We start from the raw sequence: 17,202 nt of genomic DNA, 5'->3' as shown, positions 1-17,202 counted from the left end.
GAAAGCGGAGTTTGCAAGGGGAGCTGCGGCCAAGCATTCCCCCGCCGCCGTACAAATAAAAAGCCTACCATTCACGTACGGGGCTCGTACCCTTCCCTCATCCGTCCCCACCTCCTCCCAATCCGAGTTTCCCAATTCACACGTTACACGCCCACCCAGCCACCCCGCGCGCTGAGGCCAAACCGAAACTGGGGGGAAGCCTGAGGTAAAAAAAAAAATCGCTCCCCGGCCTGAGGTGGGCCGACTGGACGGCGACGGCGGCTTCCCGGCCTGAGGGAGCGAAGGAAGCCGCCGTTTTCCCGCCCTGCCGGAGGTATAACGACGCCTCGGGCGAGTAGGACTTCGCTCGGGCCGCCTGACAGGAAAGCCTGGGCCGCGCGGCTGAGGAGGCGCCCCCGGGTGACGCTTGGGCCGGGATGGCGCGGGAGAAACGCGGATAAGTCGCCGAGCTGCGCCGGTGGCTTCTCCGGGTCTGGCCGCGTGAGGGGGGGAACGTTGACCCGGCGAATACCGGCCTGAGGAGGGGGTTTTCCTTCGGTCCCCGCCGAGCTAACGGGGCTTCCTTCCTCAGGAGCAGCGGCGGTGGAGGGTCCCCTTCAGAGGCGCCATGACCTACCAATGGGGCGTCGTGGCCGCCTTTCTCTACGGCGAAATCGCCTTGTTGCTCCTGCTCTGCCTGCCGCTCGTCTCGCCCGTGAGGTAAATCGGGGCCCGGCCGGGCCTTCTCTTCTGCGGGAAGTTTTTCTTCAGGGAAAATAAAAGCCTCGCGTCGTTTTTATTCCCGGGGGTGGTGGTGAATAAAAGTCCTCACATAGTTTTTATTCGAGGGAGGGGAATAAACCCCTCATACAATTTTTATTCAGTGGGGGGGGGGAAATAAACCCCTCATGCGGTTTTTCTTAGGGGCAAAAATAAAGTCCTCGTGCAGTTTTTCCATTCAGGGGAAATAAACCCCTCATATAGTTTTTTCTTAGGGGGAAATAAAGCTCTCGTGTTTTTATTCGGGGGTGGGTGGGGTGGGAATAAAGCCCTGATGCCGTTTTTCTTAAGAGGAAATAAAGCCTTCATGCAGCTTTTATTCTGAGGAAAAATCATGCCGTTTTTCTGAGGGAGAAAATAAAACCCCTCATGCCGTTTTTCTTAGGGGGAAATAAAGCCTTCATGCAGCTTTTATTTTGAGGAAATCATGCAGTTTTTCTTAGGGAGAAAATAACACACACACCCGGATGTAAATAAACCCTTCATGCAGTTTTACTTAGGGAGAAAATAAACCCCTCGTGTAGTTTTTATTCTGAAAAAATAAACCTCTTATGCAGCGTTTCTTTCCCCCCCCCCCCGAAAGTAAACAGGCTGGTTGACTTAATTGGGGTTTGTTTGTTTGTTTGTTTGGGGGAGGAAATAAAGAGAGAAGCCGTTGATGTGGGTTTGTTTGCGGGGGGGGGGCGCTTTTAAAATGGTGGCTTGATCATGGTCTGTTGTGCTGGAGTGGCTGGGGCTGCAAGGAATGGCTCCATCAAGGCTTCTTTGCAAGCCTAGGCAGGTGCCTTCAGCCTCCTCGACTTATAACCGTTCGTTTAGTGACCGGTCGAAGTTAGAAAGTGACTTGTGACCGTTCCCCCCCCCCCACTTAACCACTGTCGCCGCTTCCCTATGGTGACATTGGGATGCTTTTGAGAACTGACTCACACATGTGACGGTTGCAGTGTCTGTGTGTGTATCATGATCCCCTTTTGCGACCTTCAGGCAAGCAAAGTCAATGGGGGGGGGTAGCTGGATTCGCTTTATGTCCGTGTTGCTCATTTAACAACGGCAAGCGATTCGCTTCGCAAATGTTAGCACGGGAAGTCGTAAAACGGGGCGAAACTCAACAAGTTTCTCACTTGGCAACATGAATTTTGGACTCGGTTGCGGTCGTACGTTGAGGACGGCCTGCAAACCCCTCATATAGGTTTTTTTCCCCCCCAAAAAAAGGACACAGGCTGGTTGAGAGTAAACTTAAATTGTTTTTGGGGAGGGGGAGCAGAGGGGTTAAGGAGAGAAGCCATTGATGTCAATCTATTTGCAGGGGTTTTTTAAATGGTGGCTTGATCATGGTCTGTTGTGCTGGAGTGGCTGGGGCTGCAAGGAATGGTTCCATCAAGGCTTCTTTGCAAGCCCAGGCAGGTGCCTTCAGCCTCAACAAAGCCATCAGGAAATATAGCTTCTTATACACCAGGTAGTCCTTGACTTATGACCACTATAGAGCCCAAAGTTTCTATTGCTAAGCGAGGCAGTTGTTAAGTGAGTTTTGCTCCATTTTACGGCTTGTTTAGTGAATCACTGCAGTTGTTAAGTTAGTACAGGTAGTTCTTGACTTAATGGAGCCCCAAATTCCTGTTGCTAAACAAGAAATTTGTTCGAATTTTGCCCTGTTTTGCCACCTTTCTTGCCACAGTTATTAAGTGAATCACTGCAGTTGTTAAATTAGTAACACTGCCTTGTTAAGTGAAACTGGCTTCCCCCATTGACTTTGCTTGTCAGAAGGTCAGAAAATATAAACATGTCAAATATCTTAACTCAAATGTTTACCATATTGACATCATTATACCTCCACTTTTAGTTGACTACATTTATTTAAACATATTTGAATTAATATGAATTAATGGAAGAGATGCACCAAAACATGTTGTAACCAGCTGATATACTTTTTTTATAATATATACCTGTGTTTTTTTTTCTTTTCTTTTTTTCCCTGCCTTGTTTTTTTTTCTTTTCTTTTTTTCTTTTCTTTTCCCACTGGTGTGGGCATGTGTTGTTTAAGTAACAAAAATTATTATTAATATTTTTTTAATAACAATTATAGTCAAATGAAAATGGATATATGATGATGGTGACATGTATGAATATTTGAGTTAAAATGCTCGAGTTAACATGAATTATGTTTGTTGACTGTGGAAGAGATGCACAAAAGTCTATTTGTAACCAACTGATACACTTTCTATAGCATGTAAAGAAGGATGTTGTATTTGTTTTAAATTAAAAAAAAATTAAATTTAATTAAAAAAAAGAAAATATGAACATGTGACCCTGGGACACCGCAATTCGGCGTAAGTATGAATTTATGATTGCCAAACATCTGAATTTTCATCACGTGACCGGGGTGGTGGTGGTGTCATATGTCACTTTTTTCAGTGCTGTTATAGCTTCAAACGGTCACTAAATGAACTTTTGTAAGTTGAGGATACATGTAACAAACAGGGTTCTTAAGTGAATCTGGCTTCCCCATTGACTTTGCTAGTCAGAAGGTCTCAAAATGACCCCGAGACACAGCTACAGAGTTAAATGCAAGTCAGTTGCCAAGCAGCTAAGTTTTGGTCATGTAACTATGGGGATGCTGCAATTGTCAAAAGCAAATGTTTATAAGTCAAGGACTTCCTGTAGTGACCCTACACAAATAATGCACATGTAGTTCCTTCCTATTTTTAAAATTTTTCGGCTTGACAAAGCTGGATTTGTTCAACTATGGTTGTAAGTCAAGGACTACTTATAGTGGCCCTACATGAATAATGAACATGGTCTTTTGAGTTTTGTGTTTCCTTCATATCTATTTTTAATACATTTCAGGATGCCAATCAATGTATGGTTTATATTTGGTATCATAATCTTTGTTCCATTTGCAATAAACAGAAATATCCAAATGTCCTGTATTTTAGGGGCAAAATCAATTGAAAAACAATCGCATTAATTGGCTTTTTGAGTTAATGGTCATCCAACCGAATTTTGCTCTGGCTAACATATATTAGACATACATTCAAGCATACTTCTCCATTTCTAAGATTATCTTCCTCTGAAAGAACTTCCCCTCTCCTAACAAATAAGTTGTCAACAGTTTATCCTTTGCATCCTTTGAAGTTCTTGCATCTCTGCAAAGTCGGCTTTGGCATAAACTAGTTACTATATTTTATGGTTATTTAGAGACTCCATTGATACTGGAGCTATGACCTTATAAAACAGAAGTGTTCTCACTTAAATTCTCTACATTTTAACAGCTATTGTAGGCAGTACAGGAAGTCCTCGACTTATAATAATTCATTTAATGACTATTTGAAGTTACAATGTCATGAAAAAAGTGACTTATGACCATTTTCACACTTCCACTTTTGCAGCATCCCCATAGTCATGTGAACAAAATTCGAACGCTTGGCAACTGATTTATGACAGTTACAGTGTCCTAGGATCATGATTCCTTTTTGCGACCTCCTGGCAAGCAAAGTCAATGAATATAAATTTTACAGGACTGATTTAACCCAAATATTTCCCCAGCTGGCTTAATGTCTCACTTAACAACATAAATTTTGGACTTGATTGTGATCATAAGTCGAGGACTACCTGTATTGGCAAGTGCTTGAAAAGTAAATTGGGTAAATTTGTGCATATACTTAAGATTCTTACCTAATGGAGCGTTCATACATTGATTTTTTTAAAAAATGTTTCTTTTATAGATGGAATAAGGTTTTTATGATCTCTGTATGGAATAGAATCGCAGCCTATTGGAACAAGACATTCCTTACTATTATAGTTATATTAATTGTTTTATTTCTTGGTAAGTAGAAAAACAATTTTGCATGTTGCTATTAATATGAACAGAATGTGAAAGCAAAAAGTGTTGATTGTATTTACTACCTAAAGATTGATTTTGTTGCAGATGAGGCAATATATGTTACAAAATCAGTTGAACAAGAGGCAAGTGGTGTTTTCTCATTGTGTGATAGTAAAACATAAATAAGATTGGCATGAAACATCTATTGAAACATTTATGGCAAGAAGTATTTTTTTAAAGAATCAGCAGGTGGCACTCTTTCTTTCTACTGTACAGCAGTTACTTTTGAATTTTTATGAGGAAAACTAATTTCTGGAGATGGATTTCTTTAAGACAATCAATGTAGTGGTGGCTAGAAATTTGCATTACAAGTCTGATCAGATACTATCAGCATTTTGGGTAGTACGATTAAAATATGCATTGTTGGTTAATATTTAGAGAGCATCAGGTTGGGAAAAGCTGTTTTAGAGGACTGTACAAAACTTTTTTGCTAACTTTTATTTTTGTTTAAGGATCATTTTAAAATTATTGCTAAATATTATATTGTTTTTATTTAAGTTACGATGTTTGGTACATTTCTCTCTCTCTCTTTCTCTCTCTCTCTCTCTGTGTGTGTGTGTTTCCAGCAATGTGTGAAAAGCTGGCATTGTATAGCATACCTAGTAAATCTATAGAATATCTGCCATTTTTAGGCCATATACGAAAAGTCTGGTATGTTATTTTAATATGCTATATATTTTCCCTAGGTATTGAATATGATACCTAAGCATTACAAGAACTACAGTATTTAGGCAAAGTATGAAAGGAGAATCCTGAAAAGGTTTACAATTAACCCTTTATTGAAAAAACATACATGAAAATCAAAGAAGAAATGCAAAATAGAGTACAGGACTTTCTTTACTGAAGAAAAAAACTGAAAAATACCAATGTTGGCCTCCTTGTTGTAACAAGTATAGTAGACATATTTTATACTGTGCCTGTTTGTCTTTTGGCATTGAATAGAATGCGTAGGAAATGTGTGGAATATTAAGTGTTTCTTATTTTGATGTCCCGTTTTTGCCATTCTATAGATTTCTTAGGCATTGTATAAAATGTGAAATTTCACACATTGATGGTAACATACATATATGTGTACGGGGATGCAATGGCTCAGCAGTTAAAGATGCTGAGCTTCGAGAGGAGGTTCCAGACAATGGGGTGAGCTCCCATTACTTGCCTCAGCTCCTGCCCATCTAGCGGTTTGAAAGCATACAAATGCAAGTAGATTAATCGGTACCTATTTAGTGGGAACAATCTGTGCACCTTTGGCATATAGTCATGCTGACCACCAAAACATCTTCGGACAAGAAATGGAGATTAGCACTGTGCCTTAGAGTTGTACCTGACTGGACAGGGAAATCTGGAAGGACGGATGGACGGACAAATATATATATAGCCTTTATTATAAAAAATCATCTATTTGAAGTACATAAGTATAAAGTTAACTAAATATTGAAGTGTCCAAGGAAGTTTATGTACTTTATATTTCATTTCAATAGCTATTAACTCTAATGCATTAATATAAATCTTATTTTCAGAGACCCAATGATTAAAATAGGGTATGGGCAGTATAGAACTATATTGAACTAGTAAATACGAAGAGGTAATAGAAAACAGGTGCAATTTATATATGTATGTATTTATGCTCCCAGATGCAATAAGAGAAGTGAGGAAATACTCAACTGTTCAATTAAACGAAGAGAAACCCCATTCAAGCCTCACCTCAATGGATCACATTCAGATGAAACTCTTTAGATCACAACGAAATCTTTACATATCAGGATTTTCTCTCTTTCTTTGGCTGTAAGTATAAGAATGCTATGGGTCAACATTTTCTAAAAACATCAAATATATGAATTGGATAAAATAAAATAAAGAACAGCAGATGTTCATGGATAAAACTAATACTCTTTCTTAGAATAATACTGTTCTGTTTCAGAAGGCAGTGATAGAACAATTGATTGGAAAGACTGCTCATGCTATATTTAGTTTCTCTGTGTTTGGAAGACTTGCCATTAAATTTCTTGAAAGGAAATAAATCTTCATGCTACTTTCAAGTAAATAATTCTACAGGGGTTTCCATATATTGGCCTGTCAAACATAAAGCTTCTGAGCTGTGCAAGTGGGAGACACGGGCAAGGAGTGCGGATTTTATCCTTCACATTTTTTAATATATTGGATTTTATCCTCATGGATTGAGAATCTTTTGAATTCAACAGCCATTTTATCTATACAGATAATCCTTGACTTAATAATAGTTCATTTAGTGACCAAAGTTACAACAGCACTGAAAAAAGTGTGACCGTTTTTCACACTTATGACCATTGCAGCCTCCCCATGGTGATGTAATCTAAATTCGGATGCTTGGCAAGTGGCATTTATTTATGAGGTTATGGTGCCCCAGGGTCATGTGACCATTTTTTGCCACTTTTTGACAGACAAAGTCAAGGGGGAAGCCAGATTCACTTAACAACCATATTACTAAAGTGATAATTTGCAGGGATTCGCTTAACAATTGGCAAGAAAGTTCATAAACTGTGGCAAATTCATTTAACAACTCCCTTGCTTAGCAACAGAAATTTTGGGCTCAATGTGGTTGTAAGTCAAGGCCTATCTGTACTGCACTCCATATTTACATCTGCATATGGATCAAACCTGTTCAGAATTTGGTTTGCAGACCTAAGCCAAAATTGAAGGTATTAAAATTTCAAAAATTTCCTTCTAAATTTAATGGCAAATGTGTTGTAATTCATCAGGAAGTTTCTCTAAAGTTTTAACAAATAACTTCTGGAGCATTTGAACAATTCAGGATACTGCACAGCAGTAAAGTCTGTTTTTTAAAAAAAAAAATCTCTAAAATATAGTTTTTGTAGTTTTAAATCATTTTTAGAAATGATAGAAAGTGAAATGTTTCCTTTGCTTATTACAAAACTTAGAAAAATGAATATCAGTTGATGCTTTGGCTATGCCGATGAATCAGTTATTTATTTATTTTTATCTCCATAGTGTATTGAGACGTCTTGTTTCCCTTATCACTCTATTGGCAAAAGAGATGGAAACGGAGAAGATTCTGAAAATAGAAGTAGCAAACAGCAATGAAGCTGCCCGGAAATGCTTAGAAGAAAACGAAAAATTGCAACTGGTATATTTCCTGGCTCATCGGTTGTTTTTCCCTGTATTAATTGCCCATCTCTTTCATATCAGTTTCATTTGTAGACTCCCCTACCATGGCCTTTTTTTCTTATATTTCTTAGAAGACGTTACAAGACATAATAGCACTTGGAACAATAGCACTTAGACTTAAATACCGCTTCACAGTGCTTTATAGGCCTCTCTAAGTAATTTACAGAGTCAGCATCTTGCCCCCAACAATCTGGGTCCTCATTTTACTGACCTCGGAAGGATGGATATTCAAAATTAGCATAGAAATCAAAATCAAAATTAGACATTTATGTAACGTGCCAGCTTTGGCTAAAGGCATTACCTCCAGTGTCACGGTTTGGTTAGCAAAGTTAATTACTTAATCTAAAGGTATCTCCAAGGTAACCAAATGCCTCCTCCCACTCTCCGACCAAATGTGAATAGGGGCAGGATTATAGAAAATGTGAAACAGAGAACTGATACATTTCCCCCCTCCTTTTGGCAGACATTGAGAGAAGCTAAACATTCTACCGGTGAACATTTGTGTTTGATAACAAATGAGAAGCTAACCGTAGAAGTGGATCAGTTAAAAACAGCATTAAAGGCAACTTCAGAAGGTATTTTTTTTAAAATTGCTAAATATATTTTGCATAGAATCACAGATGCAAAACATTTTGTTCCCTGTCGTGTAGGATGCAAAATACACTTGCTCCCTCCAATGGAGCAAATAGGTTGCTACCTACTTCTATTATTTTAACCAGGATATGCACAGCTATAGCTAAAAGAAGGATTGTAACAGGCCTTTAGTGTGGGTTAGTAAAGCCTCTTGGGTTTGTGTAGGCGTATTTATTTTTTTCATTCCAGTTCTGTTTCTGTCATCTTGATATCTTTTATAAGCAGTCCTCAATTTACAGCTATTCATTTGAAGTCATGACAGTAATGGTGATTACATTGGTCCTTGAAGTTCTTGCTGTCCCAATATCCACCCGGTCACATGATTACAATCTGGGAACTTGGCAACCTGCTCACACCTAAAACCACAATCTTATAATCACCATTTGCTCCTTTCCCTGCTAGCTTCTCCAGAAAATCAATGGGGATGCCGGCAGGGAAGGTCAAAAGTCATTAGGATAAGTCTCCCTGGCCCATGCCCACTTACCCAACCTCTTTGCACTTGCACCACATCAGCTACCTGTGCAACCCCACACACCCTCCCCTCCCCAGGCCTTGCCATCCTGGCCACTCGCACAACCCCACCCTGAGCCCAGTCTTACTTCCCTTCCAATCTCCCTGAGCCTCACATCTCTCTGCAACTTGTGCATCCTCGAGCATCCTTCCCAAGTCTTGTCATGTCACTCTCATGCACACCCACATATCCTCCACAAGCCTTTCCATGCCCCTTTATGGACCCTCGTGCATCTTTCTTGAACCTCACCACACTCCCCTGCCACTTAAACACTCCTGTGCATCCTCCCCGAGACTTGCTGAGCCACTCTCGCGCATCCTTATGCACCCTCCCTGAGAATTGCCACAACTCCTGCACATCACGTTGCTCCTTCCCCCAGTGAGCAGAAGCCACCCCAAGCCTTGTTTCACTCACATCACATCGCTCCAGCCGTCTGTGCCCCCCTATTCCCTCCTAACCCATCTAGCAGCAGCTACTTAACCTAATTATCAGCCTTCTTGCAAGCTTCTTCAGACTTGCGATTTCCTGCTGGCTTCCCCAGGGTAGTGGGAAATTGGCAGGAAGTCGGAAGGAGATCCTCTTCTAACAATGGCTGAGATTCAGTTAACAATGGCAAGTGGGATTGGAGAGGTTACCGTTGCTGAGCTATGCCCTTGTGATTTACAACTGCATCACTTGGCAATGGAGCTTCTGGTCCCAATTTCTATTGTAACTCAAGGATTCTTTCTGGGGTTTTTTTCCCAATGTTTTTATTTGTGAGACACCCAGAGTCATTGGGATTCAGGTGGCATACATATGCAATAAATAGATTTTGGCAAGCAGATAGAAGTCCTAACATGTAATATTAAAACATAGTTTACTTAGCTGGTGAGAACTTTAGAAGCTACTTCTCAATAAAGAACTGCACAGCTGGTTACAGTTGTGTTATGAAAAAATTGCAAAACTAACTGCAGAAATATAGAGAATTTATAGATCAGGACCATATTCTGGTATGATCTGTTTTGCAATCAATAGGATACCTAGCAATTATCTGTGTTTGCTTCAAGAGAATCAAAACCAAGAGTATGATAACACAGTTCTTTTATTAACTTCCTTGTTCAATCTAAGTTTTCTTAATAAAATAGCACTACGATACAGACAGAATTTTCCTGACTCTGCGTGCGCTTTCTGGATCTAGCAAGATTTATGAAACTTCTTGGGTGTTTACTGGCTGAAATGAATAATATTGCTTGACCTTGTGAAGGTCAGGCATCTAAAATGTATTAAATCTTTGGTTACACAGAGAACATGATGTTTTTTGTAGGCAAACATCAGTCTTCAAATTAAATCTCAAAACAATTGTCAAAAGTCAGTATAACTATAAAATAGAATACAGTCTTAAGCCGGCAGAGTTTTCCAAACATTAGCATTTCAAACACCAGCCAACGAAACAAGAATCCTGTAAAAAGAATTAACTCTGAAATATGAGCATTGAATGTGGAGCTAACTATAGCAAAAGCTGTTTTTTTTCCAGATATCGCTCTTGATTGTAAATTAGGTTCTTGAGAACTAGACAGAGACATTTTTCCTTCAGCATTTTATGATCTACTTGTAAATAATAAAGATTATAGGTTTGTTTTATGAGTATAATTCTATAGATCTAATATCTATTCATTATCTAAGTCTTTTCAATACTAATATAGCAATAGCAATAGCAATAGCAGTAGACTTATATACCGCTTCATAGGCCTTTCAGGCCTCTCTAAGCGGTTTACAGAGAGTCAGCATATCGCCCCAACAATCTGGGTCCTCATTTTACCCACCTCGGAAGGATGGAAGGCTGAGTCAACCCTGAGCCGGTGAGATTTGAACCGCTGACCTGCTGATCTAGCAGTAGCCTGCAGTGCTGCATTTAACCACTGCGCCACCTTGGCTTTTGTATATATATATTAGAACTGCATAGCAAAGAGCTACCTGTGTGCTTGAAAAAATAAATTTCTGTTATGGAAGGTTATGGAAAAATAACTAAAACGGGACATGCAATATATAACATCTTGAACTTTTGGAAAGGGGGGCATATAATATTAATAAATATATATCTCAAATTCAATTTTAATTTGAATGTTGAATATATCTGTCAGTTTTCCTCCTTGTGCAGGATGGGAATAATATTAATCATAAAACATGCAAAGTATTACTGACAAATGTATGCATTAGAACTGCTTAGCACCAGTACTAATTATATTCATTTTCACAGATGTATGTGTGCAACTTACAAAGTTTTGATCACGCACCTCTGTATGTATAGAAAGATGATAAGATTTGGAACGAGGAAGGGAAAGTAAAGTTTACACAATGTTTGGTAGCTCTTATAAACAGACATGGCTTGTATACAAAATAAACACGATAAGAACATTGTTCTTGAGATGAACTTCTTCCTATACAGTTTCGTGTGGTGGTTTAGATAGTTATGAAACAATTTAATGTACAACATTATGAAACCAAAAAAAAATTATAGTCAAAATCTGAAAATAATTTTAGAAAATTTAAAAGAAAATTATGCATAATGCCTTGAGTTTGTAAATGATATTTTTAGTTAGGCAGGTGTCATATTTGACATTTTAACTTAGCCCAGGCATGGAAATTAAAAGGTTTATTTTTTTACCTTTCTAAATATTGAACAGTGTTATTAATTTAATCCTCTAAGACACAAAATGATTAGATTAGATTAGAATGTATAATTGAAACAGTAGTTTAAAAGGAGGTTAAACTACAGGTAGTCCTTGACTTTAAAAAGTTCCCTTAGTGACTATTCACACTTATGACCATTGCAGCAGCCCCATGGTCATGTGATTTACATTTGGATGCTTGAACTGACTCACATTTATGATTGTTGCATGTCTTGGGGTCATGTGATCATCATTTTCCAAACTTCTGGCAAGCGAAGTCAATTGGGAAATCAGATTCACTTAACAACCGTGTTACTAATTTAACAACTGCAGAGCTTCACAACATGTAGTGAGGAAAGTTGTAAAATGGGGCAAAACTCAATTAGCAAATTTCTCACTTAGCAACATAAATTTTGGGCTCAATTGTGGTCATAAGTTGAGAACTACCTATATTGTGCAAGTCCCAAAAACAAACTGATGAAAAATCTTGACACATAACTCATCAGGTTTAACTGGGGTTGAAAAGAAGAAAGTCTAGATAATTGATGTGGCAATATGAGAAGAGAATGGAATGAGAGACTGAATTGGAGAACATCACAAAAGTATCACCTTCTAAAAATCAAAGCTGAAAAATGATCGCATAATGGAGCTGTTCTTGTCTCTGTGGTTATCAGCACACTGGGTGCCACACCCAAAAAATCCCAATAGTATTACTGGACATGGATAAAATATCCATCTCTCAATTACAAAAGGCCACATCGCTTTGAATTTCAGTGGTTTGGTTGGTCTTGTGGCTGTTTGCTTGGGGAGGAAAAGGTAGTAGAAATTGTATTTGAAAAGAAGAGTGGCAGTAACTTTTTTTTAAAAAAAATGTTTATTGCAATATTAAAGCCATCATAAACTGAGTCTACCATCCATGTAGTTTGTATAGGATGCTAGCCCACTTCCAAACATGATGTGTACCAGTCACAGCCCAAAGTTAAAGATTTTTTTAATGTACTGAACTTTGACATTCTTCTACTTAGAAGACCTCACCCATATTGCCATAAGTATATTTTTGTCAAAACATAATAATGTCGTGGATGTGCAACTATCCCTAGTTATCTTGGTTATGTTTAGAGATAGTATTGTTTTTAGTTACAACCGAAGGGTTTTGCCTGTCCTTCTTAAAGCATACAGTAATTCAGTTACTCTAAAATCAAGTTGCCAAAAATAATCTAATACTATGGCATTTTCATTAGCATAAAAAAATTAAATAGTAAATCATCGTAAAATTAATATCTTCCTGTGGCAAATATTAAACTCTTATGTAATGAATCTTTATTAACAGAAATTTGAATATAACAGATGTTTTCTTCCATAACCAAATAATAGACAAATGTATTAAAAACAAAGCCTGGGCAATTCATGTAAATTATATCATTTACATAAATGTATGTAATTATTTAATCATTTGATTATATGACTGATGTAATTATGTCACTTGTATAATTGCATGATGATGCAAGTTAATGTAAACAAAGTCATCTACAACAGTACCGTAGATTGGGTTTATCATATATTCTCCTTCAGCTCTTCTGCTAAACAAAAAGTTTATGCATTTTAAAATAAGTCTTAATAAATATGACAAGTGTGTATATAAATATATAAAAAGTATACTCTTGTCTCCTCTCCATTTTTTTCTCTCAATCTGAAGCTATTTTTCCTATCCTCTATCTTCCTCTATTTTCCAATTGATTTGCAATTTGTTATAAAAATTTCCCTATATAAAAAGCAAAGGGAAACCACAAGCAACCAGTCAATAAATCTTATTTTAAGATCAGAGGTTTATTGTTTCATGAATAATTTTTGGACATCAATAGCAAACATAGCATTATTTAAATTAGCATCTTATTGCAATAAGGTCCACTGTCATAGCTGAATCCAGCAAGGATTAGCTATGGCCAGTGGCCCTGAACTCTTCCCAAGACATTCTTTTTATAGTTTTCGGCATGCGTGTCACAACTTACTTCCTTGTTCTTTGTTACTGACTGTCACTGACCGTCACTCTCTGCAAACACCCGTGTACATTTAAAATTCTCAGACACTTGTTACTTTCAGTTCCTCATTTCCCATCATCTCACTCTTCCTGCTCTAAATATATCCATATCAAGGAGAAGATTCAGCACAAGTCAGCACATTTGAAAGTATTAGTCTGGTACATTTTGCAATTTTGCTAGTTTAAAACTTTGTTTCAGTGAGGCCTGCAAGCTGACTCTTAGGCCTATTACCTGAAATTTTTCAATGAATGTTTTCTCCCCTCACAAATTGCTCTGACTTTTCAGGTAAAATGCATTATTTATGAAATGTACTTTGTTTATTTTAGAGCAGTTAAATTATTCAAATTTCAGTTCACCTTTTGCCATCTGCCTGAAAGTCCTTGCCAGTTTTTTCCTCATTTTAAAAATATAATTTTATTTTTGGGAATGATATTCTTCAGGGGACAGAGATATTAATAAAAATGCAGTGATATGTACTGAATAATATCATGTCTATGTCTTACAGCTCTCTTCATAACAAGAAATGAAATTGCTGCTGCTAAGAAGCACTCTGAAGAACTTAAAAAAGAATATGAGCTCCTTGTAAAAGAACATGAAAAACTACAGGTAGGGGGCAGAGGCATCTAATTTGTTCAAGCAGAATTTTTCAAATCCAGATAAACGACCTTGTGTCTTATGCAAGGCAACATTCATAAATAGATTTTTAATTCAAGATACAGTACTGTTTCAGAATAACAGGAATTCCTTCATGTATTTAAAATACTTTGTTGGAATGAAGCCTATTTTCTTTTAAACAATTAACTTCATTAATATTTTAGTATTTGGTACTCCTAGCATGGCAATGTGGAGGAGAAGGAAAAAGCGACCATTCTCAGAGCTACTGAATTTGCTTTCTAAAAAAAACACAGGTTAAAAGAAATATTGGATTCAGTGCAGTGTGAAATACAGCCATGAAAAATTCTTCTTGCCAATTAGCTAAAACCCTTTTGAGATAGGGAAAATTCATCCATAGTGAATTTTCATATTTGAATTATGATTTATGTGCTAAGATTTTACCTCTGAGGCACAAGTTTTACTTTCAGTGTATTTTGGCAGCTTTTCTCCATCTCTGATTATTCCGAGTGATTTTGCAAAGAAAATCAACTATATAATAATTATACTAATTTTTTTCATACATCTGTTTTACTTCACAGCAACAAGCGGGGGCTTCTAGTAAGAAAGCTCTTTAAAGAAGGACAAGGACGTGCACAGCAACCTGAATTGTTTATTTGTTCGGTTTTTACTTTACAGGTATATATGGAAAAGCTTTTGGGTTTTAAAAAAAAAATAGATTTACTGCATTCATTGCTGAAATATCAAAATTTAACAATTACCTAGACCTTTCTCATTTTGCAGCAATGTTTTTGCCAAATCTACGTTAGCCATGCCAAAAAGTGCAGTGATTCCTTGTTGCAAACTCTGTTTGGTTACAAAATACTGATGAGTTCATACAGTGGATTACTGTTCAAACAGTACATCTCGTTGGGTGCAAGGAACTATAAATACGTTTACACCATTAAGTGGTACAATGAATGCCAATAGGTATTATTTTTTTAATCCAACAAGGATGATATAAATCATTTTAAAGAATTCTTACTGGCTACTCTGATATTTTTTTAAAAGGTTGATACAAAGTATTGTTCTGATGTGGAAATTGCTTTATACATTACTTCAAGCATAAAATTAAGGTGAATTAAATCCACTTTGCTAGAAATGATCAGGAACGTCATCAAATTTGGTCAGTATAAGAATTAGCATAGTGACGTTATCTAACCATACGGGTGAAATTAGACAATCGGTAGAAATAATGAAATTGGTTCAAAGCAGCCTTTCTGAGCCAGATGTTTTGAGACTGCTATTCTTAAAATTACCAGCTGATTTCCTCATTTGGGGAATTCCTGCCCAACCACATCTAGTGAATGTCATACCGGTGAAGGATTGTGTACTTTATTTTTATATATTGAAGGAGATCTATAAATTTAGTTCAAGTCTGTAATTTTTTCACTTAACATTTGTTCAAGAGTTTGCATAGGTATTTGCCAGGATCTCATGTTCCACTTTTTGTGGGGAGGGAAATTAAGCAGTGTTTACTAAGTTGCCTTTTCTGTGATTAATTGCACTGTACTTGCGCTGGATTGGATTCCGACATGTTTCTCCGGAGGATACAACAGGTTTTAGGTAAAAAGGGCTCTTCTGATGCTACACGAGAAGATCTCTTAACCGTCCTGAGCAACTTTACAAAGAGAATTTGCAATTGATGAAAATTGTTTTACCATTTGCTTGCGCTATCACAGGGAAACGTTGCTGAATACAGAGCTGAAGGCAGCTTACTGCTTTCATTATTCCCATTTGAATGGGTTGCCTTTTCCACATTTGTGTCACTATTTTACTTGAATGTTTGTTTCTTAATAAAGAAATGTTTAAGCTTTGTTTGGTCTTCATAAAGGAACAATTCTTGTAACTCGGACATAATTACACTCGAAATGAGTTGGACAAAATTAGTTGGATGCAGGGTTCAAGACAGTACATTTGCCTGGAATAGACTTAACATGAAATCATTTATTATAAAGTAAAACAAATATTTAGAGCTTTTTTTCAGTACCAATAGGCAGAAGTATTTTGAGACTCCAAAGCACTGATTCCTACTTATCTGTGCAATTTATAGTAGTTGCAGTCACTTCATCTCACTGTCTCAGAGGATCTTGACTCGGTCAGAAACAAAGTTTTTAAGAAATACAAAGTTTTTGTATAATGTACAGTGAAGACCTTTTAAAAGCTCTCTTTTAAAGATTACATTTTAGGGTAACCCTCACTGTAAATAGGTTTGTTGCTGAATATTGATATGGCATGCTGTATAGGAACCGACTGAAAGGGGTGGGGGAAAAATACTCTGCTAATTGAGAATATACAATTGGTAGCAGGATGTCCAATCTCTTCTTCATTGTGATAGGAACCGATTAGAGTTTCCAAAACTTCGTTTGTCTCTTAAGCTTTAAGAAAATAATTTTGATTTTTTTTTGTTGTTGCATCACATCCTGTAGTGGTAAATTGTGTATTAAGCAGGGATGCTAAGAAGAAGCTGAGGATGGACAATACATTGAATAAGAAAAATAAAGTTATATTCTTCTGTCTCCATGTTATGAGATAAATTGCATTTCATGGAAGAACATTATCCATTCTGCCCTTTGAATTAATCTAGTACAGAAGATTTCTCCTGTTTGGAAAATGTAGTCAAAAATGGAGAAATCTGCAAAATTCTTTCAGCAGATGTTACGATACACATCTCTTGACATGACAATGCTAACTAAGCTTATCACTTTTCTGGATGCTTATTTTTGAAGATACTATACTTCATACTATACTATTTGGAGGGGAATTTCTCCCTATAGGAAGAAATTCTCTCCAGAATATAAGGCCCGATTAAATAAACAGAAAAGGCACAAACAACTACTTTTGGAGAAATTCTGGTGCAACATCACACACACAATCTATCCATCCATTATCTACATTAGTCTATCTTATCTACCAGCT

General features: G+C 37.3%; 1 protein-coding gene across 3 annotated transcripts; it reads left to right on the top strand.

Moving 5' to 3' along the window:
- Positions 1-187: 187 nt before the first annotated feature.
- BCAP29 (B cell receptor associated protein 29) lies at positions 188-16,100 on the top strand. Of its 3 annotated transcripts, none has more exons than XM_014070637.2 (8): positions 188-205; positions 572-699; positions 4,482-4,582; positions 6,271-6,421; positions 7,625-7,760; positions 8,265-8,376; positions 14,138-14,238; positions 14,826-16,100. In XM_014070637.2, exons 2-8 carry the CDS (start codon positions 608-610, stop codon positions 14,859-14,861), a joined length of 729 nt encoding a protein of 242 aa, XP_013926112.2. In that variant the 5' UTR covers positions 188-205; positions 572-607; the 3' UTR covers positions 14,862-16,100. The 3 variants fall into 3 exon arrangements, with proteins under 3 accessions (XP_013926112.2, XP_013926111.2, XP_013926110.2); XM_014070636.2 differs by lacking the exon at positions 188-205 and adding an exon at positions 209-313; XM_014070635.2 differs by lacking the exon at positions 188-205 and having other exon boundaries at positions 387-699.
- Positions 16,101-17,202: the final 1,102 nt, after the last annotated feature.

Source organism: Thamnophis sirtalis, unplaced genomic scaffold, assembly GCF_051295495.1.
Source record: "Thamnophis sirtalis isolate CommonGarterSnake01/CBP01778 unplaced genomic scaffold, rThaSir2_p1.2 scaffold_9, whole genome shotgun sequence".
Lineage (NCBI taxonomy): Eukaryota > Metazoa > Chordata > Lepidosauria > Squamata > Natricidae > Thamnophis > Thamnophis sirtalis.
Note: the sequence above shows the minus strand (reverse complement) of the source record. Positions and strands in the feature narration are given on the sequence as shown.

Coding starts and splice junctions, on each gene's coding strand:
- BCAP29 (XM_014070637.2), top strand. CDS start 608: ATGACCTACCAATGGGGCGTCGTGGCCGCCTTTCTCTACGGCGAAATC. Junction 8,377..14,137: donor ATTAAAGGCAACTTCAGAAG/GTATTTTTTTTA, acceptor TATGTCTTACAG/CTCTCTTCATAACAAGAAAT. Junction 14,239..14,825: donor AAGAACATGAAAAACTACAG/GTAGGGGGCAGA, acceptor TTTACTTCACAG/CAACAAGCGGGGGCTTCTAG.